Here is a 24836-nt window from a genome sequence, read left to right as displayed (position 1 = left end):
ATTGGTCTGCATCACTGCATTTTATTTTTAAAACAACCTTACAGAGTAGGCACTGTTTTACTTTCTTATCGATGAGGAAGGAAGTTTGAAGAGGTTGAAAGTCTTCTCTTAAAAGGTTATTCAGCTAGTAAACCATAGATAAACTTGAACCAGGTTAGTCTGACTTCAAATCTAAACTCTAAACCACAGTGTTTCTTGGATTCTTAGATTTTAGTTTGATAAGAGCCACTGATAGCCTTCTTAATAATGAATATCTCTGGCCTGGTCCCCATGGATACTGATTTGGATGGTTGGGGCCTAAGAGCCTGCATTTCTACCAAGCATCCCAGCTGATTCTCATGAAGGTGACTCTAAGACCACATCTTGAGAAACAGTGTCTTACCATACAATCATAATGGACTATTCATATTTTGACTATAATAAGAAACATTATTATTTCAAGTTAAAATGCAAAGTAGGGAAAGTAACTTCTTATTGTAAGAAATATGAAGAAAAACTGATAATTAAATTAATGATTTAATATCTTAATTCAGGAAGATATATTTTAATTCTTCAGGAAATTAGCCTTCTTCATAAGTTCCTATAAATTTCAACATTTTTTTCATGGGCCTGAGAGATTGCAATGAAAGATGATGAGGTGACAGTGGGGGTGTCTGATTTAAAGAGATGAAAACACCACTTAATTATATCTTAGATAATCTTTCCCATGCAAAATTATTCTTCTTATCAAAGGCTCATGACAGCCAGCCAAAGTACCAGGAAGACCAAGCATTTTAGGAAGAAAATAAATACATGAATGGGAAGGTTATAAATTATTCATCTAATATTTCAACAAAGGCACCACAATTACATGCTGAATTATGAAGTAGTTAGTGGTTGCTGTTTTAGGACTATCGAAGCAGCCAATCTGGATAATTTAAGTATAGAGTTCAATTATCAATCAAATGGGTTAGGGCTTCTTGGCCCTCAACTGTGGATGCTCAAGGCTATCCTGGCATTGCCTAAGTGAAAAGAATTAATTTATTCTCTGCCATATGTCATCCCACCCCAGCAGGGTACTCAGCACTTTGTCAACCTTTTTACTCATTCCTGGTTGACTCTCCATCCCATTTATTACAGTTATTTTGAATCTTTTCCCGTTCCCTTCACAAGGTCCCAAACCCATCCTCAAAGCCCTCACTTTCCATTTACAAACTCAGTTTTTATTCTGGCCATCCATGAGTTCTCTATATTTCCCCTCCCACCACATTAAAATTTCTTAATGTCAGCATCTGTTCACAGTTTCTTAGCTCAAGATAAAGAAAAATCTTAATTACTTTCTAAGCTTAACCCTTCTCCCTGCGTCTGATCCCCATGCTGTTTCCTTCAGGACCTTGCTGCATTCTCAGCAAACATCCATTTGTCACCTAATAGCATTCCGGGCACTGTATTTTGCATTAGGGACACAAAGATGAAAATACAGACACTTGAAGCAGCCTATAGGATAGTGTGGAGATGGACAATGATAGTGGTGAGCACAGGTGCAATGGGACCAGGACCGCTGGAGGACTCAGGTTTTTGTAGCTGGAGACAGAGGCGGGGGGCGGGGGTGCTTTACCTAGGAAACAGCTGAGATTTATAAGATAAATAAGGGCTAACCACATAGGTAGGCTGAAGTGAAAAGATACAGAGGCTCAGGAGAGGATGGTATGGCCAAGGAACCATAAATATTCTGCAATCAATGGACAAAAGTTCAGTGGAATTGCTAAGAAAGAGCACTAAGGACTTCAGATTTTAAGATTATAATGAACTACTAAAGCCCTGCTATCATAAGTGTAAGTGAGAAAACTCACTCTGGAAACATCTTGGTAGAGGAATTCGAATAATGCAAAGTCAGACACCAGTATCCCAGAAAGCAGTTAAGCCCATTGATTCAGGCAGGATATTGAGTGCCTGGTTCAGAGAAATAGTCGTAGAGATAGAGTAGTATGATGGATAAAAAGTATATCTGGTGGCCGTATTATAAGGCTGGGTAATTTATTTGATGTCAGGGATAAGAAAGAGAGAAGGGTGCAGGCCGAACTCCAGGTTGTTGGCTTCGGTATCTAATGGTTGTATCGTTGGTGGATAGTGACGAGGCACCCAATAGTTCATGTGTGATAGGCACTGGATGAATGGGTGTGGAGCTCAGAGGCATGATCTGGCATCAGCAGGAGAGGCAGGCCAGGGGAGGTCATAGTTGTGAGTAAGATTATCCAGGGAAAATATGGGAGAGTGAGAAAGAGCCAACAAAGCCAAAATCAGTGATCCTCCAGCACCACTGAGAAGGAGGCGCTAGAGAATTAGCAACACAAAGAGACTGGGAGTAGGATGGCATCATGGAAATGATAGCAAAAAACATTGAAAAAGGAATGTGAACAGTTGCCAAACCCTTCACGGGAGAATTCAAGCAGGATCTGAAAGTGTCCCCTGGATTTAAGTAGTCTCTCTGTTCAATTTATTCTTTTCCCTGCCTTTGATCCTCACATTTGCTTATATCGTCCCATGATTAAATAAATAACCTTTGATAAATACATAAATATTCCCTTAATCACTGATGCTATCATTATGCTACAACTGCGCAGACATTTCTATGTTAAAATTTGCTGGTGTCTTTCTATTTTTCCCCCACCAGTCACATTTTAAGTGCCAACTTCCATGACCTTTCCTTATTCATTATGGTTTCCGATCTCTACAAAATTACAGTATTAAGTCTCTCTTTTTACATTTTCCATTGGCTAGCTCACCATGGACTTGATTTTCCTCTTGGTTCTATGAAGTTTCTTTTCCAGTCTCCTGGAGTAACTCCTTATTCTTTTTAAGCTTTTTAAATGAAATTTATCCACCCTTGCCAAGATTTGGTCCTTAGTTCTTTGTGAAATTTCCATTTTGACCCCAGGCATTTTCCCAAGTCACTAATGTGTAGAGGACCCCCAAACACAATCCTGAACTAGATTTTCCAGTGGAGAGCTACATACAGAAATCTCACCAAACTCAGATTACCCCAGTTTAAACCTGCTTCCTTTATATCCCTACATCCCCAAAGAAGTCTCCCATTTTCCTGCCCTGTCAGTGACGCCTCCTTGCCTCTCTCACTTTTCATACACAGCTAGCTCTTAACCTGAAATATAGATCTCCAATCTTCATTTTTACATCTTCCCTTCCACATGCAGAACAATGTCAATAGAGAGGACATAAATATGATACAAAATTACAATGGTTTATTTCACAAACATTTATCCAGTTTGCACTATGTACACTATTCTAAGCACGTTACATGTATTCTCTTTTTTCTCTTTCCCTTCTGTGAATTTAGAAAAGCAAAATGGCTTATTCCCTTTCAAATGTGTCACATAAACTTAGAGATTTTGTGCATCAGTCTCAACTTGTGCATCAGACTTCTCTGGTGGCTCAGATAGTAAAGAATCTGCCTACAATGCCAGAAACCTGGGTTCAAACTCTGGGTCAGGAAGATCCCCTGGAGAAGGGAATGGCTACCTACTCCAATAATCTTGCCTGGAGAATTTCACGGAGAGGAGCCTGGTGGGCTACAGTCAATGGGGTTGCAGAGTCAGACATGACTGAGCAACAAACACTTACACTTCACTAAACTACGTTAACAGTTTTTGGATGATAAAATGCTAAGCATTATGTAATGAAGGTTAGCTCATTTTGCCACTAAAATTCTATTAACAGGCACTTTAAAATGTCTGAAAAATAAATACAATTATATTAATGATAATCTAAAACACATCCTGAAATACCTGAGTTATCAATAAAAAGATTAAAATTATGCCAGATAAAACCATGGTGCTCAACCATTCTCATTCTTTCAATAAGTGGTCACCTTTGAACGTATGCTTATATGACTGCTGTATAGATCACTTAGTCTTTTTCAGCATAATGCTGCTCTTTCCCAGGTCTTTAAACGTTGTTAATCCCCAATGATTAGTTCTTAGTCCTTTATTCTTTAGAACCCACATGCACATATAAAGTGCCCCATCCTGATGAATAACAGAGAGCAAAGTACACTTACTTCAAAAATCCAATTTTTGCAGAAACCTGTAGATCAGCAGTACAGTTTTCATGGGCACAAAATCTGGCAAAGTTTATCTGGAAATAAAATGACAATATTTTTTATTTTAGTTAAAATCAGTAGGCCTATTTCCATGTTTTTTAAAGAATAATTTATCTACAATACATGAGAAAAAATTAATATAGCAAATTGATAACTTTCAAAGAGTTCAATTTGAGAATTAGAAGGTTCAGCTAACAATTCCAGGACTAAAGGAACCAAGTTCTTGCAATAGGTAAATTTAAAATCTAACTGTGTTAAGTAAAAAAAAAATTCTTTCATAGTAGTTGTATAAAAAGAAGTTTAATCAAACTGTGATAGTAACCTCTGTAAGAGTGTAAAACTTGTGCTGCCAAGACTTTTTCATTGAATTCCTCTCGATTTTCTGGTGCTGCCATGGGATCCTGCTTATTATGCGTAAGCATGATACAGTTTTCACAGGTGGTAGAACAGTGACTTTATATTTGTTGAAAATAATAAAATGTAGAAATTTTTACTGTGAAGATACAGTGAATGAAAACAAATGATAGTTTATCAATAGATTCCAGAATTTATTTAATTCCGAGCATTTTAATAGGACCCAGAGATACTGTAAGGTACACAGGAAGCCCTTAGGTATAAGCTGGACAAAGAAATACAGACATAAAAGACATAAAAAGAAAGAAAGCAGAGAGGGGCAGGTGAAGGGGGGAGAGAGACAGAAAAGAGAGAAATCTAGAGAGTCAGAGGAGGGGCCAGGCCATGAAATGCAGAGTGAGTGGGGCACTGCCAAATGGCATGTCAGACCAGAGACTGCCTGTGCCAGGCGAGCACAGGGAAGTGTAAGTGAAAATCGTCCTCTAGACGACTTAAATATAACTTTTTCCTACTACTCTTATTTGTGAAGCAGGTTGTTTGAAGAATCAAAATGTAGCTCATTTTAATATAACTACAAGTTGCTAAGATTTGAGCTTAGGTACTTAAAATATTGAGATGTTCATTATTAAAGGCATTTAAAGGTAGTTGATATTGAAGGCTGAAGTTCAACAAAAGAATGAAAAAAACTGACTTCCATGAATATTTTCATACAAGGGTATAGAGGAAATTTGCTCTTAAGTTATCATCTTTATTTGATTTAGCACAGAGAGCAGACAGTGCTGATTCTGAGCTCAAATATCTTAAAGTGACTTAGAGGCAATTTTGCCTGGACAGGATATGACCTAGACCTTTAAATGTCCTTTTCCTCTTTTGCATTCTGTGTGCTATAAGTGAATGTTTTAATGAGTACTTTTACCACAGCTCCAAACAGCCTTTGACTCTGTCTTTTTGCTGTTGGATAGTAAAAGTCTGAACTGGATTCCTGGGAATAAACTGTCAGTGAAACTGATAGATTTTGGCATACATTTTAAAAAGCAGTTCACTAGTTAGCATGCAGGATCAATCTCAAAATGCATTTAGATCCTGAGATGTGGTTGAAAAGCATATGCTGCTGCTGCTGCTGCTAAGTCACTTCAGTCGTGTCCAACTCTGTGCGACCCCATAGACAGCAGCCCACCAGGCTCCCCCATCCCTGGGATTCTCCAGGCAAGAACACTGGAGTGGGTTGCCATTTCCTTCTCCAATGCATGAAAGTGAAAAGTGAAAGTGAAGTTGCTCAGTCGTGTCCGACTCTTAGCGACCCCATGGACTGCAGCCTACTAGGCTCCTCCATCCATGGGATTTTCCAGGCAAGAGTACTGGAGTGGGGTGCCATTAAGAGAAACTGTTGTGTAATTAAATACCATGTTTATAAATGCCATGTTTATAAATGAGTAAAATCTGACTAATAAGACATGAATGAATATGTGGGCAAGGTGAGTGAGAGGGAGACAAAATGAAAAAGGAGACAGAAAATGAGAAAGATAAGTTGAACACACATGATGACCTGAATAACTTGTGAATGCTGCTCACTTCCATTAGAAGTCCTTGCTAGAAATATACTTTCTTCATTGACAAGGTATCGAGAAGAGAAAATTAACATTTTATGTATATGTGGGAAATCACTGCTATGACTAAATGCATAGTTAAAAGTATTCAGTTCAATATCCTAAAGGGAAAATAAAAAAGAATGGAAAACAAGACATACCATAAATCTTTTTTATAAAAAAATTTCATTAAAATTTTAAAAAGATTCACTTCCACATAACTATATAATATTAAAAAAATTCTTTAGTTGTATGTCACATAACGTTTCAAATAAAGAAAAGTATTCCTACTGTTTTCTCAATGATGTCTTTTTCTTTCTTCTGCTGAAGAATTGGCTGAAGTGGAGGGAATTCCTCTATACTTCGTTTACTGACGACATGATGCCCCAGGTGGTAAGTGGCTTCAATCTGGATTGGGGTGAGGATGTCCCGTACATCTTTCTAAAGAAATTGAAAACCATATGAATTAATAATAAAAATAAGCCTGTAAATTAAAAAATATATAAGCCCCCTCTTTTCCTACACAAGGCCAAACACAACATGTGGAAGTGAAAAAAAATATCCTTTCTTTTTAAGATATATTGTTAAAAAATTGAACTGTACATTTTCACTCATATCAAAGGCATTCATGTTTATTAGGAAAAAGACAAAAGTTATTAAAAAGAAAAACCAGAACTATCTAATAGATATAGAGGTGTGCATTTCAGCATATTTTCTTCTATGCTATTTTCTCTGCATATAATTTTCTTATTAGTTGTTACAGTATATCTATATTTATTGTGCTTTCACATTTCACAAAGAAAGAGTTCTTGGATTTATCAATTACACAGGGATTGTAACCCATTTGGAATCCATTTTCCTCTGTATGACACTCTAAGTTTAATACCTTACTAATTTTTATACAACATTTATCATTCTTAATCTTATCTATATGTGATCAAAAAGTCTGAGTGATTAGAATTTTAAATGGTACTGTCTTCTGCCCCCAAAGAAACAACTTGTGAGTTTATTCCTCTGATTGTCAATTCATATATTTTAATCTTTATTTCTACATGCAGGAATTATTTTTCTCTCTTTTAAAAACACTTTCCCATGAACTTAAAATTTATATCATCTTTTCCATTTGATTATTCAATAGCCCCTTTGTTAAATGGGAATACACTGCATCACTATCAAAATTATGTGCTGACATACACACACACACTAAAATAACTTGAAATAAATAAAATAAGAAAATAAGAAAGTAAGTTCAAAAGCATTTGGCATTCAATTAAGGAAATGCTTCCCTAAATAGTAAAGGTGTTCAAGAATCCCAAGTCGGTAAAAAAAAATATAGAAGTCAGGTAAGATTAAAAAAAAAAAACATGGCATTCCTTAGAAAGCAATTCTCTGAGCCCTGCCTAGATGGATATGCAAATTTCAATATATACTAAACAAAGCAGACTCATTTATTTTTCTTCCTGTCTTGCTATGACAAACCTAGACAGAGAATTAAAAAGCAGGGATGACATTTTGTTGACAAAGGTCTATATAGTCAAAGTGAAGAGTGAAAGTTGCTCAGTCATGTCCAACTGTTTGTGACCCCATGGACTACACAGCCCATGGAATTCTCCAGGCCAGAATACTGGAGTGGGTAGCCTGTCCCTTCTCCAGGGGATCTTCCCAACCAAGGGATCAAACCCAGGTCTCCCACATTGCAGGAGGATTCTTTACCAGCTGAGCCACAAGGGAAGCCCCTATGTAGTCAAAGCTATGGTTTTTCCAGTAGCCATGTATGACTGTGAGAGTTGGACCATAAAGGAGGCTGAGCACCGAAGAATTGATGCTTTCAAACTGTGGTGCTGAAGAAGACTCTTGAGAGTCCCTTGGACAGCAAGGAGATCAAACCAGTCCATCCTGGGGAAATCATCCATCAAGGAATTCAACCCTGAATATTCATTGGAAGGACTGATGCTGAAGCTGAAGCTCCAATACTTTGGCCACCTGATGTGAAGAACTGACTCATTGGAAAAGACCCTGATGCTTGGAAAGACTGAGGGCAGGATAACAAGGGGTCAACAGAGGATAAGATGTTTGGATGGCATCAACGACTCAACAGACATGAATCTGAGCAAATTCCGGGAGATGGTGAAGCACAAGGAAGCCTGGTGTGTTGCAGTCCATGGGGTGCTAATAGTCAGACATGACTTAGTGACTGAACAATAACAACAAGGAGCATGGACAGATAAGAGTCCACTATAAAGTAATCCATGAGAATTTATAACAGAATTCAGTTGACCATTTAAACTGCAAGAAATAAGAAATGTCAAGGGCAAACCTATAGAAAAAGTATCTTATGCACAAAAGAATTAAAAATAGATACAATCTCAGGATTTGAGAAGGAAGCTCACAATCAGACGATGCTGTCCACCCACATAGGAACTGGGCTTCCCGGGTGGTGGTGGTGGTAAAGAACCCGCCTGCCAATGCAGGAAACATAAGAGATGCAGGTTCAATCCCTGGTCAGGATCCCCTGGAGGAGGGCATGGCAATCCACTCCAGTATTCCTGCCTGGAGAATCCCACGGACAGAGAAGCCTGGTGGGCTATAGTTCGCAGGGTTGCAGAGTCGGTGATGACTGAAGTGACTCAGCATGCACATAGGAGCTATGCAGTTTTTCTTTTCTTTTTTTTTGGTATTATAATTGTTAATATACTCAGAAAATATCACACTCATTGTCTTTCACACTGAAAACTTAAATGTAAAGCTTGGCTTAACTCTAGTTTTCATATGCCCATTTCAATCTATCAGTTCAGTCACTCAGTCGTGTCCAACTCTTTGTGACACCATGAACCACAGTACGCCAGGCCTCCTTGTCCATCACCAACTCCCGGAGTTTACCCAAACTCACGTCCATTGAGTCGGTGATGCCATCCAACCATCTCATCCTCTGTTATCCCCTTCTCCTCCTGCCTTCAATCTGTCCCAACTATAGTTCTTGTTAAAAAAATAGATTCAGCAAAGTCCCTCTTGACCATTAAAAGAACTCAAGTGTTTTCACTAGGACTAGACGTATTAATTTTAACTATAATTGAGTTATATCTATGAGGTTTATATTTACACTTAGTTCCTTAGTAGATCTATGACATTGTAACTGACAAACATCCTAGTGAATAATGTCAGTGGATTTCGTTTACAGACAATTCAGAGTTGGAGTATTAGCTTAAGCATTTCTGTCTAAAGGCAGATTTCCAAAGCTCATAAATTAATAACCCCTAATGAATAGAAAATGGAGAAGGAAATGGCAACCCACTCCAGTGTTTTTGCCTGGAGAATCCCAGGGACGGGGGAGCCTGGTGGGCTGCTGTCTATGGGGTCGCACAGAGTCGGACACAGCTGAAGCGACTTAGTAGCAGCAATGAATAGAAAAAATACCTATCATAAGGATTATAGCTATGCTGCTTATATCTGTATTAATTTTTGATAAAAGTTAGTTAATAAATATGACACATCACATAAAAGACTACACCTATTCTATGTCCTTCGGTTCAGTTCACTCGCTCAGTTGTGTCGGACTCTTTGCGACCCCATGAATCGCAGCATGCCAGGCTTCCCTGTCCATCACCAACTCCCAGAGTATGTAATTAAAAAAGGGTGTAATTGTTTCTTCTCATCATTAACAACATATATATATATGGATAAAATCAAGTGGTCTGAAGATAGAGTTGCTGCTGCTGCTGCTAAGTCGCTTCAGTCGTGTCCGACTCTGTGCGACTCCATAGACGGCAGCCCATCAGGCTCCCCCGTCCCTGGGATTCTCCAGCCAAGAACACTGGAGTGGGTTGCCATTTCCTTCTCCAGTGCAGGAAAGTGAAAAGTGAAAGTGAAGTTGCTCAGTCGTGTCCAACTCTTTGCCATCCCACAGACTGCAGCCCACCAGGCTCCTCCATCCATGGGATTTTCCAGGCAAGAGTTCTGGAGTGGGGTGCCATTGCCTTCTCCCTAGAGTACTAGGGTTCAAACCTCAGGTTCCTCCCTTGTTATCTATGTAACCTTGGACAGATTACATAACCTATGGACCAATTACCTCATGTGAAAATGGTTGGTAATAGTGATTATGACACCTACACTTTATTGCTGTGAGGATTCAGTGGCATAATGTATGTTAAACACTTAGCTCAATGCTTGGTATGTATTAAGATCTTTTTTTTAAATTTTATTTTATTTTTAAACTTTACATAATTGTATTAGTTTTGCCAAATATCGAAATGAATCTGCCACAGGTATACCCGCGTTCCCCATCCTGAACCCTCCACCCTCCTCCCTCCCCTCCCCTCCCTCTGGGTCGTCCCAGTGCACCAGCCCCAAGCATCCAGTACCGTGCATCGAACCTGGACTGGCAACTCGTTTCAAACATGATATTATACATGTTTCAATGCTATTTTCCCGAATCTCCCCACCCTCTCCCTCTCCCACAGAGTCCTTAAAAGATGTTAAATATGATAACTATTATGTGCATATATTACTTCAAAATGTAGCCATATAAGCCAACCAAGGAATTACAGAACTTTAGTTTCTTATAATAAATTCTGGTGACTATTTTGGAGGAGTGAGAAAAAATAAAATCAGTCTATTGCCAACTAATGAACACTAAATAAAAAATGAGCTACATTTTCTACTAACACAAGTATTCCTTAGTCGATAAGTCATATCCGACATTTTTGTGACCCCGTGGGCTGTAGCCCACCAGGCTCCTTCTATCCTTAGGATTTCCCAGGCAAGAATACTGGAATGGCTTTCCATTTCCTTCTCCCAGGGATCTTCCTGACTCATGGATCAAACCATGTCTCCTGCATTGGCAGGTGGATTCTTTACTGCTGAGCCACTAGGGAGGCAATTAGACTTGTCCTAATGAAGTGGTACCTGGAAGATGTGCAGCATGACTCAAAGCACTCAAGACTCTCATGGCTTTCCCATGCTCACACATGGAGATGTTTTTATTAGGTTACTTGGTAAGTGATCATCTCAACCTGAAACCTTGACCATATAGGAATGCTGCAAATCAAGGTCCAAATCCCAAGTTATTGACTTGTGAAAATGGAACAGCTTGAAGCCCTGAGTATTACAATAGCAAACTTGATTAAATTATTCCCAAGGTGTAGGGCTAGACAGCCACTGATTGTCCCTCCACATGTCCACTGTTTTAATTCTTCTCAACAAGCTTGCTTTGACCACATCACATGTTATCTAATTCATACGAATTTTCCACAAGGTCTTCTCTACATCTGGTGTATATTACTTTCATTATCCTAATTAGCTATTAATTATGCTTTTCTCACAATATATAAAATGTACGTGTGCTCTTACAAGAACTGTATTTAACAGATATTCACACTTACTTAACTTTAACAGCTTCACCTAAGGACAGAAGCTATAATATCAAAAATGTCTTAAAGTGACTAATTAATATATAGGAGGGAAAAAGTAGATTTGTTTAAAATTTTTAATTTGGATGGGCATGTGGTATCTATATTAAAAATAATGAAGATTCCATGCCACATTTTTATGGACAATTACATAAAAATAGGACACTCACAAGCATGCAAATTAGCACATGCCAGAAATTACACAAAGTCTGCCTTATTGTCTGATTTCACAGAAATCTGTAGTATGGCCAACTTGAGAATGGAGCTGTAGGTTCGTGTCCTCCTACTGTGTTTATGCAGTGAAGGAATTTATTTAAAGGGTGGAGCCAGAAATATTTTTAAAATATTACTGAATGAAAAATGCTGTTGAGGTATAAATAAACATGTGAAGATATCTATTCATGGGTCTACTCTGCAGAAGGCAGGATCTAGGGACACAAAACTGAAAGTCAGTGTCTATGGCACAGTTTATAACCCATAAATCTACACATGTGGTGGGGGGATGAACATTCTGATACACAGAGACAGGTGCAGAACAGGGAGAGCCACTAATCTACACCTGCAAGGGCATGGGAAAATGCTCACATAGAAGACTTTTCAATAAGGAATGTGATCAGATTGGTGTTTTTGAAATGCCGCTCTCATGCCAATGTGGGAAATGAGTTGGTATGGGAGAAGGGAACACTAGGGCAGATTGGAATCTGAGCCAGGAAGGCCATGTGTAATTATAACCGATTCATCTGCTAAGTATGTTTCAGAGGGTGAACTGTCTAACATCTGAGACTAAAACTTCCAGAGAAAAGATAACATCCCCAAGACAAGTACTCTAACCATTATACCAGTAGACTATTCTCAGGTTTTTTTCCTCACAGAATTATTTAAAAAGCACTGAGAACACATCATCTATAAATTTCTTAAACATTATTCAATTAAGGGCCTTGTTTAATGAGCTGTGCTAACTCTAAGAATACAAACATGGAAAAGATAATATCTTCAAAGACCCTGAATCTAACAAAGAATTACTATATGTTGGAATAATCAATCTACTTCTAGGATACCATAAAATCAGTACAGTTATATAGTTTGCTTGCACTTAGATTTTCAGCAGAAAGTCCATAGTGTGTTGAGGTTAAAACATAACTACTTTGGAGCAAATGGTACTTCATTAAACTATGTATAAACTTTGTATAGCTTAAAAATATAAGCAAATAAAATACAAATAAATATATTTACTAATCAAATACACATTCATTTTTTTGAAGTTATTACTGAAAATGATGGGTTTTAGAAGTCACCCAAAGACTCATGTAACAAAATAAAATTCCTTTATTTCAGAAACCTAGGATTCAGAGAAAGCAAAGAAAGAATAGTCTACTAAATACACAGGCAGGTTGATTTCATGCTTGTTATAGAACATGCTAAGGCCACTAAGCTCATTGGCTCATTTGTTCTCTTTCCAAACATCAATCTCTTTCCAACATGCAGAGATTCCATCAAGATCAATTAAGAAACATCATCACTAAAAACCTTAAGGTAAGTCTCACTAGCATGGCTGCTCCAACATTTCTAAAAAATTGTTGACAATTATTGATTAGGTTTTGCTAAATCAAAATAGCCTCAAAATTATCCCCTGTCCTAAGCTCTTTTCCTAAGAAGTCGCTAAAACCAAATCAAGTTGTACTTACGAAGGCAACAAAGACAAAATTAATTTTCATATGCTTACATGAATGAGGGAACATTTTCATAAAGGGAAAAGTGAAATCTAATACAATTCTGATAGATAAAACACTATAAATCATAAAAATTAACCATTTTTTTCTATCATAGCAACCTTTTATTAATTCCCAACTCTAAATTCTAGTTTCTTCTTTCATGACATCTAATAATTTTAAGGCTCTAATAGCAAAAATTAAAGCTTGGCATAATTATAGACAACTAAAATATGGAGTTCTATAAGGAGAAAATAATAATTTCTACCTTCCTATTTTCTGAAGAACACATTTTGACCATTCACATAAAACAATCTTATGTAATACCTGTTTTAATTATGTGTAGATTAAGTAGACTTGAGAAATCTAATGTGCTTACCAACCAGATAAATGACCATATAGTCTCAGAAAAATAACATACCAAAAAATTTATATTCCAGTGATGTGATAATTATTAATTGTTAAAAATGTCTACCACATTCCAAGAAGATCTAATACATGAAACTAAAAGGTGATTAAAAAATAAGGGTGTAATAAAAGTCAAGATTTTTGAGAATATTTGGAATTTTTAAAATAGCCAAGTTTTCTACCATCAAAGACTGTGACGGGTTTTTAAAATATAAGTAGGGTTAAAAACTTTCATTTACGTGAGATCACCAATGGATTGTGTGAAAGAATAAAAACAAAATTCAATCATTTTCTCACCTTCAGATCCCAATGGCTCTTACATGTTGTAAAACTGATGAGATCTTTCTGGCTCATTGTCTTTAATACTCAAGTTCAACGATTTGCTGATCCCACTGGGACCTCCAATTCAGCTTTCTCCCCCTGTTCCTCACCCACCCTCTTAATGTCCTCTCTCCTCTCCTAACCTTGCTTAATCTTCATGGCCAACAATGTAACCACTCGCTTGCTTACTCCTCAACTCTTTCTTTTCTCCTTTGTGTCACACTGTTGGCAGACCACAACCACGGTTGACTCTCACCTACTCCCACCTATCAGGCTGAATGTGACTGGAAAAAACCACAGCCCTACTGACTCATCTCACCGTCTGATGCAACAGAGAGCCTAATGCCACCTCAGGACCATACTATTCCCGCTCACTCTCTCACACTCTGAGAAGACTATTTCACATCTTCTTCCTAAACTCTAAACACCACCTCTTCCATTCTAACTGAAGCTAATGACTTTGCTTCTTACTTCATTGAGAAGATTAAAGCAATCAGAAGCGAACTTTCAGTCCTCCCCCACACACGTGCCCAACATCTACACACAAACAAATGAACTATGCACGTGCCTACCGTGAATCAATCCTTCATCTGTACAATTAAATTCCACTGCTTTTGCCTTGAGAACTTTGCTCCAACTATTCTTTCATCTATTTCCTAAATGTTTCACTCTATTAGAACATATCTATCAGCATAAAAACATGCTATTCCTCTTATCTTAAAAGAAAAATAAAAAAGTCACTCTACTTCTCCTGTCGGCTACTGACTCCCAACCCCTTTTCTTCAGTCCCCTTTGGAGCAAGAATCTGTGAAAGAATAAACTACTCTCTGTCTCCACTTCTTCTCCTCCTTTCCTTTCCCCCTACTATTCCTCTGAAATGCTGTTGTTGTGATCACCAATAGCTTCTACATTGCCAAACCCAACGGTGAGTTCTTTAGTCTTCATCTTATGTGACTAAGCAGAAGCACTGAAAACATCATCATGCTCTCCTCTGTACCCTGCTTTATTCACTCCACTTTCAGGATGCCAGGAGCTCTTGATTTCTTTCCTTACTGATTGGTCCTTCTCGTCGCCATTGTAAGCCTTCTCTTTCAATCTCTTCATGTTGTAGTGCCCAGAGTACAGACCTTGGCTCTTTCTTCCTGTCATGATCTCAGCCACCTCATATGACTTTAAACCTCATTCATATGCCGAAGAGGCACTGTATTTCCAGTTCCACAGCATTCTCCAACTCCAGATGAGTATATTTAAATGCTGAATTGCTCTATACACTTACAAGTAAAACAAATGGCTTCAGCTCAGCAGGTCCACAACTGAACTTCAACACTGTCCACCCGAGAGTTGTTTTCCTTGCCCTATTGATGAAAACAGTATTCTTCTAGTGGCTTTGGCTAACAACCTTGGAATCATTTTGGAGCCTTTCTCGAATGTTAGACATCAATCTTTCACTAAATTGTGCAGAATCTGCCTTCCCCTGTTTCTCTCCATACCCACTACCACCATCTTCACTGGAGCCATCATCTCTCAGCTGACTTACTGAAGTATCCTCTTCTTCCTGTGTCAATCTGCCTAGTCTCAACATAGCACTTAGGAAGCAATTAGAGTATTCCTTATTGTTACTCAGTTATATCATGTCACCTCTGCTCCAAACTCTACAATAGATCCCATTTTATCTGGAGAAAGAAAATCACAGATCTTATGTGATCTGACCTTTTTTTCTACTACTCTCCACCTTGCTCTCTTTTCCAGCCATCCTTGCCTCCCCATGATTCTCTAAAACAACCAGGCATGTTGTTGTCTTGAGGTGTTTTTTGTTTGTTTTTTAACCTAATTCTTCTTTCTGTACTGTTCTCCTCCTGGATGGGGGATTCTCAAAGCACAGTTTCCCAGCTGGCAGCATCACCATCACCTGCGCCCTTTGTAGAAATGGAAACTCTCAGGCCTCACTGAAGAGTTACTGAATCAAGAACTCTAGTTGGGGCCCAGCAATCTGTGGTTTTAACCAGCTGCCCAGGTGATGCTGTCGGATGCCAAGGTTGAGGACCATTGCCCCAGGTATGTACCCCAGGCAGGTACACTGCCCCTGGTGACTTCCTTGCTCCCTTCAAATCTTTGCTCAAATGTCACGTTCTGAATGAAACTCGCTCTGACCACCCTATTTAAAATTGTACCCTTTACTCCTTCCCCAGCACTCTGTTGGTTCCTGTGGTCTGTCTGCCCTCCTTTCCTCTTTCCATTGCCCATATGGTGGCTCAGATGGTAAAGAATCTGCCAACAATGCAGGAGACCCAGATTCATTCCCTGGGTCAGGAAGATCCCCTGGAGAAACAAATGGTTACTCCAATATTCTTGCCTAGAGAATTCCATGGACAGAGGAGCCTGGTGGGCTAGAGTCCATGGGGTGGCAAAGAGTCAGAAAAGACTGAACAACTAAAACTCTTATCTTCCTCTAAAATACTATAAAATTTACAGAAAAATTACATTTTGTTACACTGTAGTTTATCTCACCACACTACACTATAAGCTCTATTAGGGTAGTAACCTTTTTTATGTTTTAGTCATTGACCTATATAAAAGTCTCAAATAGAACCTGACACCACATAGGTACTCAATATCTATTAAATTAATTGGAAGGAGAAGTAGAGCTTAATTGGTATAGCCAACAGAACCTATACAAAGGAAGCATGCTCAAGTAGCAGGCAGGTTGTCCTGTGAGAGGTGGGGGCTGTGGGCCTGAGAACATAATTAAAAAGTATCACCTTATTTAATTGTAAGGGGTGCTGAGGTGGAGTGCGTATGTATAATACACCCCTGACATGGAACACGTTTTAGAGAACAAAGGAGCAATTCAGTTAATGTTTCTGAATGCCTTGGATACCATGCCGGTTGGGGTGGGGAACGCACACATTATATTTCATCTCTTCCCAAATAACAGCTAGAAGTCCTTGACAGAACTCAAGGTTAGGACAGCTGCTTCTGTAGTTTTAACACCTACCCTTTGGATTTGTTGCAAGGGAGTGTGTTGGAGTAGCCTTCTGACTTTCTATGTAATAGGTTTAAAATGTCCCAAACAAAAGCAAGGTAAGTTAGAAAGGAAAAACAACATTGGAAGAAACGATCATTTTTTAATAAACAGTCCCACTATGTGCCAATTCCAGAGCTAAATGCTATTTTTGACCGTCAGTATGGCCCAAAGTCATGGCTGTAACCTGCTGTTGTTGCTACCATGGTAACACAACAAGTATACATGTAACTAACACAGAAACCTTGCTCAATTGTCATTTCGGGGACAAGCTTATTCTGAGGAATGTGCACAATTGTGATGGATCCTTAGTCATAGGAACAATACCAAGAAACAGGACCAATAAATCAGATCAATTTACTGCCATTTATGCAAGTTCAACACAATATATTTATCAGTGTCTAATGCTGGTCCTTTTATTATCTTTAAAATGGTCTCAATGTTAGTCTCTAAAATTGGTTAACTGGAGTAAAATTAACTGTCTAGAATTTTTTTTAAAAAAACTCTTTAATCCCCACCATATCAATGATGGTTACTCTAATATCATTCTATACTTTTGGCTCTCAACCATTTAATAGCTTTACCCTAGTACAATAACAAAAATTGTTAAGGGAAATGAGGGAATAGCATAAGGATTATTGCTCTTAACATTTAATAGTCCTGTTGCTTGTTTGCATTTGCTTGGAATAAGTATCTAAGGGAAAATTAAGGTCTAAGCTGAGGCTACTATTTGAAATCCCAGAAAGGGCTCCCGGGAATAGTTTGGCTTTTTTGTGACAATAGATTTTCTGATGAAGTACACCATTCCCTAATGAAAAAGGCCTGGCACTGCTTCATACGATAAAATGTGACCAATGCAAGGAACGTGATGATCAGTTTGGGAATGAGTGTTTTAATAAAAGAAACATGAAATCGGCTATGCTTTGGCAGAATACACACCAAACCATCACGAGAGCCATCATCCTGGCCCACAGATGATCCCCACCACGCGACAACTGTGTGAGTTCCCACTGACATCACCAACGGCGCTGGCACAGAGACAAAGGCTCAATCCAAACGCAGCCACATTTGATTCTGCTTCTTAGAGTCACACAAAAAACAAACCAGCCTCCATAGCCTCCGCCCAGCCCCAACATCTACCAGGCATAGATCTGGGACGCAGCAGAGCTACTCGATATTTACATTTTGAGGCAAGCATGTAAACAGAGATGGGGCAGTAACAACTGAGGATAGGAAAAGGCAAATCTTTAAAAACAGAGATGCACTAAATGTGATAAATATGAAACAAAGAAGCAGCAGTAAGCAGGGTTTGAATTATCCAGGTCATAGGATTGTCTAACATCTAGACTACAAAGTAGTAGATTAGATAGTTCAGGAGGCATTAACACTTTTCACTATGTTTTATAAAACATACCAATGCAATAAGAATTAAATGTATTGATAATACTGAAGTTTACATATCTGTTAATGAAAACAAGTTTACGTTACCCGCATAAATGCTTGATGTGTTTTGCAGCTAGTTGCTTTGCTCTGTACTTTAATGCTTCTTGTAATCACATCATAAGTTCCATTGGAAGAAAAGTAAAATCTCGATGGAGACTCTGTCTTTCGGTTCACATCCAGGCTCATGTTATAAAGCAAAACTGCAGAAATGTAGAGAGAATCGCAATGAATATAATTATATACAGGTATTTATTTTCTTTATCTTTGAAGTGATAATAGTCACAGTTATATAGTATACTGGGAACATATTAAATTGTCTTTATTAAATAACTTTCTAAAAACTAACCTGAAATATGAAAGAGGAAACAATCTTAAATGTATATTTCAAAAATTATTTTTACAAATTTTAAAACAAGAATTATAAACTTTGAAAATTAACATCTTTGGTTATTTGCTTAATCCTCCCATATATAAACTGGAGAAGGAAATGGCAACCCACTCCAGTATTCTTGCCTGAAAAATCCTATGGACAGAGGAGCCTGGAGGGTTATAATCCATGGGGCTGTCCAAGGGTCAGACACGACTTAGCAGTTAAACCAATACCACCATCCATATATAAACATTTCAAAACTACAATACCAAAGTTGTCACTAATAATAAAAGTTCTGAGTCAAGTTTCAGCCTTCGTTGAGTCCTTTCGTCATTAGAACATCTGACTGAGGAAGAACAGGCAGAGTACTACACACAAGTATCACCTGGAATAATTTTATCTTGTGTGGTTACAGAACTAATTTCATATATGATTTGCTGCTTCTGCTTAGTCGCTCAATTGTGTCCAACTCTGTGATCCCATGAACTGTAGCTGCCAGGCTCCTCTGTCCATGGAATTTCCCAAGCAGGAAAACTGGAGTGGGTTGCTATTTCCTTCTCCAGTGAATCTTTCTGACCCCCAGGGGTCAAACCTGGTCTCCTGCTTGGCAGGTGGATTCTTTACTACTGAGCTACTATGGTTTGGGTTTATTTATTTTCATTTGTTTCCAATTTGAGGGGTTGCTATCTTTCTATTTTTTTTTTTAATGAAGAGTGAACACATGATGTAAGAGTCAAACGTACATAACAGTTGCCTCTGACATCTTCTTGCTGGCCCTAGACCCTGAGTGTTTCTCTTCCTTATCTTTATGGGTTTCTGGCTTGGTCTTCCAGTATTGATTTGTGCAAAAACAAATGTAGTCAGACATTCTCTCGATAAATATTCTGGCAGTTTGATAAGAATTTATTTCAAATCTGACATAGTAAATGATCATCTGCTAAAGAAGATCACCAATAAACAAAAAGAAAAAGAAAAATTTATAACAACCATAAAATTCCAAGACTGATCTTATTAGGAAAGAAAGATCTATTTCTTGGATTTAAAGGGTTCTTTGTCAGAGTGGTAGCTGTCAGAGGTGAGGGGTGCAGGATAGGAAATACAGGTGAAGAAGATCAAAAGATACAAAATTCCACATAAGTCATGGGGATGTAATGTATGGCATGGTGAAAGTGAAAGTCGCTCAGTCATGTTCCAACTCTTTGTGACCCTATGGACTCTACTGTTCATGGAATTCTCTAGGCCAGAATATTGGAGTGGGTAGCCTTTCCCTTCTCCAGGGGATCTTCCCAACCCAGGGATTGAACCCAGATCTCCCACATTGCACGTGGATTCCTTACCAGTTGAGCCACAAGGGAAGCCCAAGAATACTGAAGTGGGTACCCTATCCCTTCTCCAGTGGATCTTCCTGACCCAGGAATTGAACCAGAGTCTCCTGCATTGCAGGTGGATTCTTTACAAACTGAGCTACCAGGGAGCTGCAATTAATTATACTGTATTGCACATTTGAAAGATGCTAAGAGAGTAGACCTTAAAATTTCTCATCACAAGAAAAAAATTTTTAAAAATTAAAAAAAAACAAGAAAAAAATTTACAATTATGTATGACGAGGGATGATTGTTTTGGTGACACTTTCACAATATACACAAATATTGAATCATGTTGTACACCTGAAACTAATATAATGTATGCCAATTATACCTCAGTGTAAAAAATTGAAAAATAAAAAAGTTTCTTTGCAAAACAAGCTACATCTAATAGTCTTCTGAGATGTCATTCATTACACAGGAGCAATAATTCATAAGTGGTATTTGAAATAATTTATATAATTCCTCAAGTGTTCATTTATACTTTAGGAGTAACTTATTCTTCTGGAAGGATTTTATCTACTTACTTCAAGGGAACATAAATATAAAATCTACATCACTCCTACAAACTTCAAATGAATCTTGCATCATTCTTTATATTTAGAAAATAAAACTCATCTTCAGAACTACAATAACCAAGATTCAGTGCCTCAGAGACAGAGTTGCAATTGAAATTGCCATCTACAAATTCATCACCCTGAGCTCAGACAAGAAGTACATGAAAGAAGGGAAATAAAAATCCACTTGCAGTAAGGGCAAAATGTCCTGGTTTTACTAAATATGTTTACCATGTGAATTATTTCTCCCAAGGAGTCATTTTACAACCACTATAAAGTGTGCTTCTGCGACAATGCTATGATTATTTATGATTTTCACATATTTGTTTTCAACCATTTAAAGAAGTATTTGGTCACAATGGAATTGGCAGTACAACAAACACTGATTTTCCATAAAGGAAAATATATTTAACGTGTATCTCTCAGATGATCCATCAGCTTGCCTGTGTCACTGTGTTACTAGGGTCATGTTCTCAAATGGCTACTACTTCAACCAATAATCGGATGGAGGTTCTGCTCACTGCCCTATCACTGAGTCTTTAATGAGGACTTTTGCAGAACGTTATTAAACATGAATCTGATCTATATCTGTAAGAAAAGAATCTAAGAAAGAATGAATACGTGTATAACTGAATCACTTTGCTGTACGCCTGAAACGAAAAACATTGCAAATCAACTATACTCGAATAACATTAAAGTTAAATAAATGAATCTGATCTAAAGTAGAAAATATCAGGCTCATTCTATACTTCTTATTACAGGCTGATAAGACTGAGGCCTCTGTCACGTATCTAAAGCTTGGTTCAGTATTTGCTTCCCTTCATGATGCTTGAAGGACAGCCTACAGGGTCAAGGGTATGAACAATTCTTGATAGATCTTGTGGGGTACAGGAAATTTATGAATTTTTAACATCAAAATGGTAAACTCTTTTATGTTTCTCTCCTACCATGGGCCAGTTTCATTAGTAGTTATCCTAACATTAGCTTAAATATAATATAATTAGGAACATTAATTTGCTAGGAAAAAAATAATGCCTATGAAGTGACATATATAAGATTTGAGATTAACCACAATGTTGGATGAACCATATCAAAGCTAGTTTTTCAGGACTTCCCTAGTGGTACAGTGGATAAAATCCGCCTGCCAGAATACTCTTTGACATAAATCACAGCAAAATCCTCTATGACCCACCTCCTAGTGTAATGAAAATAAAAACAAAAATAAACAAATGGAACCTAATTAAGCTTGAAAGCTTTTGCATAACAAAGGAAACTATAAGCAAGGTAAAAAGACAACCCTCAGAATGGGAGAAAATAATAGAAATGAAACAATTGACAAAGGATTAATTTCTAAAATATACAAACAGCTCATGTAGCTCAATACCAGAAAAATAAACAATGCCGTCAAAAAAATGGTAGAAGACTAACCAGACATTTCTTCAAAGAAGACATACTGATGGCTAATAAACACATGAAAAGATGCTCAACATTGCCCATTATTAGAGAAACGCAAAGCAAAATTACAATGAGGTATCATCTCACACCAGTCACAATGATCATCATCAAAAAGTCTACAGGCAATAAATGCTGGAGGTGTGGAGAAAAGGGACCCTCTTGTACTGTTGGGAATGCAAACTGATACAGCCACTATGGAGAAGAGTGTGGAGATTCCTTAAGAAACTAGGAATAAAACTACCGTGTGACTCAGCAATCCCACTGCTGGTTCTATACCCTGAGGAAGTCTTAATTGAAAAAGACACATGTACCCCAATGTTTATTGCAGCCCTATTTACAATAGCCAGGACATGGAACCAACCTAGATGTTCATCAAAAGATGAATGATAAAGAAGTTGTGGTACATATACAAAATGGAATATTACTCAGCAATAAAAAGGAATGCATTTAAGTCAGTTCTAATGAGGTGGATGGACCTAAAGCCAATTATACAGAGAGAAGTAAATCAGAAAGAGAAAGGCAAATATCATCTAATAACACATATATATGGAATCTAGAGAGATGGTACTGATGATCCTATTTACAGGGCAGCAAAAGGAGATGCAGATATAAAGGACAGATTTTTGAACACAGCAGGGGAAGGAAAGGGTGGGATGATTTGAGAGAGTAGCACTGAAACATATACATTTCCACATGTAAAATAGATAGCCAGTGGGAATTTGCTGTATGATGCAGGGAGCCCAAAGCTGGTGCTCTGTTACAACCTAAACGGGTGGGATGAGGGGAGAGGTGGAAGGGAGGTACAGAGGGAGGGGACATATGTAAACCTATGGCTGATTCACGCTGATGTATGGCGGAAATCATCACAATATTGTAATCATATTCCAATTAAAAAAAAAAAAGAATCTGCTTGCCAATGCAAGGGACATAGGTTCAATCCCTGGTCTAGGAAGATTCCAGAGAAGGCAATGGCAATCCACTCCAGTACTCTTGCCTGGAAAATCCTATGGATGGAGGAGCCTGGTAGGCTGCAGTCCATGGGGTCGTGAAGAGTTGGACACGACTGAGCGACTTCACTTTCACTTTTCACTTTCATGCACTGGAGAAGGAAATGGCAACCCACTCCAGTGTTCTTGCCTGGAGAATCCCAGGGATGGGGGAGCCTGGTGGGCTGCCATCGATGGGGTCGCACAGAGTCGGACATGACTGAAGTGACTTAGCAGCAGCAGGGAGATTCTACATGCAAATAAGCCCTCAAGCCACAACTCCCGAGCCCACGTGCTGCAACTACTGAAGCCTGTGTTCTGTGGGGCCCACAAGCCACAACTACCAAGCCTGGGCACCACAAGTACTGAAGCCCTAGAAGCCGTGCTCCACAGCAAGGTGCCACTGCAATGAGAAGCCCGTGCATTGAAACGCAGCGTGGCCCCCCTCTCTGCAAGTAGAGAAAGCCTGCACAAAGCAACCAAGACCTAGCACAGTCAAAAAGAAATACAATTATATACATAAGCTACTTTCTCCAGAGCGGATAATTGAGAGCTGTCTACGTACAGGCATATGGGCATGACTCTTAGAAACCAACTGTCATAGTAAATCCTGAAGAGATGTGTGTTACTTATCAAAATTAGAACCAGGACCCAGACTTTCAGATAAGCTTCTTCAATTACCCAAACAGGATAGGGTAAGAAGAAAAGAAACTTCTTCTTCTCAGGCCTTCCAACTTAAGCCAGCTCAAGACTTCAGTAAGCCTAGTAAAACAGGAGGAGCTATGGTGATTTTTTTTTATTTTAAAGAGATCTTACAGATTAAGCTCAGTTAGTTCACCTTAAATAATACAGCAAGTGATATTTTTGTTCTACTTCTTGCAATAATATTTAAACAACTAAAGCCTTAACTTATCCAACTCATTGGTTGGAACAAACCAAGAATCCAGAAGGTGATGAAGAAAGGCTGCTCTCTCCTGCCTTAAAAACCACTCCATGGTGAAATATGGAAAAGCCTCGAAAGATGATCATGAGATTTATGAGGGAAGTGCACATTCTGTCAGGCATTAATTCTGTAAGGGCACCCTTACCGATATAATCTGGAACCTTTTTGCCCTTATATGAGAAACAGAGTGTCAGATCCATGCACACAGAGGGCAATCCATTTTCAATACAGTCAAAATTTGTCCTATTTACTGACTCGGGATGGTTTAAAGAAGCTTCGACAATCACTACAGGTCTTGTCCTAAGAAGGAAATAAAATTAGCAATATTAATTGCACAATTATTTTTCATTAAGGTGACAAATACATTTGCATTGTCAGTTTCCACTGATCAAGTAATTTCATGAAACTGCTTAATAGCATATATACATATATACACACAATTATATTTTCATGTATGAATCAAAATAAATTTTTATTAAAATCTCTAAAAATATTGACTGAGATGATTTAAGTATATATCCAGGTAAGATGGGCGAAGTATCCTAAAGTTCAATAATTAAATTTCAGAGTACCAAAAAGAGTGTTATGAGGTCACCATCATGCTGATTTTAAAAACTGCCTCCCACCATTTACAATTAAGCCCAATTGTCATTAAGCGGTGAAATCTATCAACCTTACCTTAGCAACACAGCAGAATCAGACCGAAAAGCACCAACTGCTACATCTGGAGGAAGAAAAAAATAACACAGATTAATGATCATCATTAGTCAAAGAGAATTACTTTCAGCCATAAATACTTAACTACATATCACCTTGT

At 38.1% G+C, this 24836-nt stretch overlaps 1 protein-coding gene across 3 annotated transcripts in view; it reads right to left on the bottom strand.

The window, feature by feature from the left end:
- ITGA4 (integrin subunit alpha 4) overlaps window positions 1–24836 on the bottom strand; it is a 94392-nt gene that overhangs the window by 25941 nt on the left and 43615 nt on the right. For all 3 annotated transcript variants that reach the window (XM_086361147.1, XM_086361153.1, XM_086361152.1), the window contains 5 exons: window positions 24698–24743; window positions 24165–24319; window positions 18390–18544; window positions 6328–6477; window positions 4055–4131 (listed from right to left, as the gene is read on the bottom strand). In XM_086361147.1, the coding sequence (XP_086217273.1) occupies window positions 4055–4131; window positions 6328–6477; window positions 18390–18544; window positions 24165–24319; window positions 24698–24743 (583 nt within the window). The remainder of the gene's footprint in view (window positions 1–4054; window positions 4132–6327; window positions 6478–18389; window positions 18545–24164; window positions 24320–24697; window positions 24744–24836) is intronic.

This window comes from Bos grunniens, chromosome 2 (genome assembly GCF_055505025.1).
Source record: "Bos grunniens cultivar Pamir isolate PY7600 chromosome 2, Bosgru_T2T1.0, whole genome shotgun sequence".
In the NCBI taxonomy this organism is placed as follows: domain Eukaryota; kingdom Metazoa; phylum Chordata; class Mammalia; order Artiodactyla; family Bovidae; genus Bos; species Bos grunniens.
The sequence above is the reverse complement of the archived record's forward strand: the minus strand, read 5'-3'. Positions and strand labels throughout refer to the sequence as shown.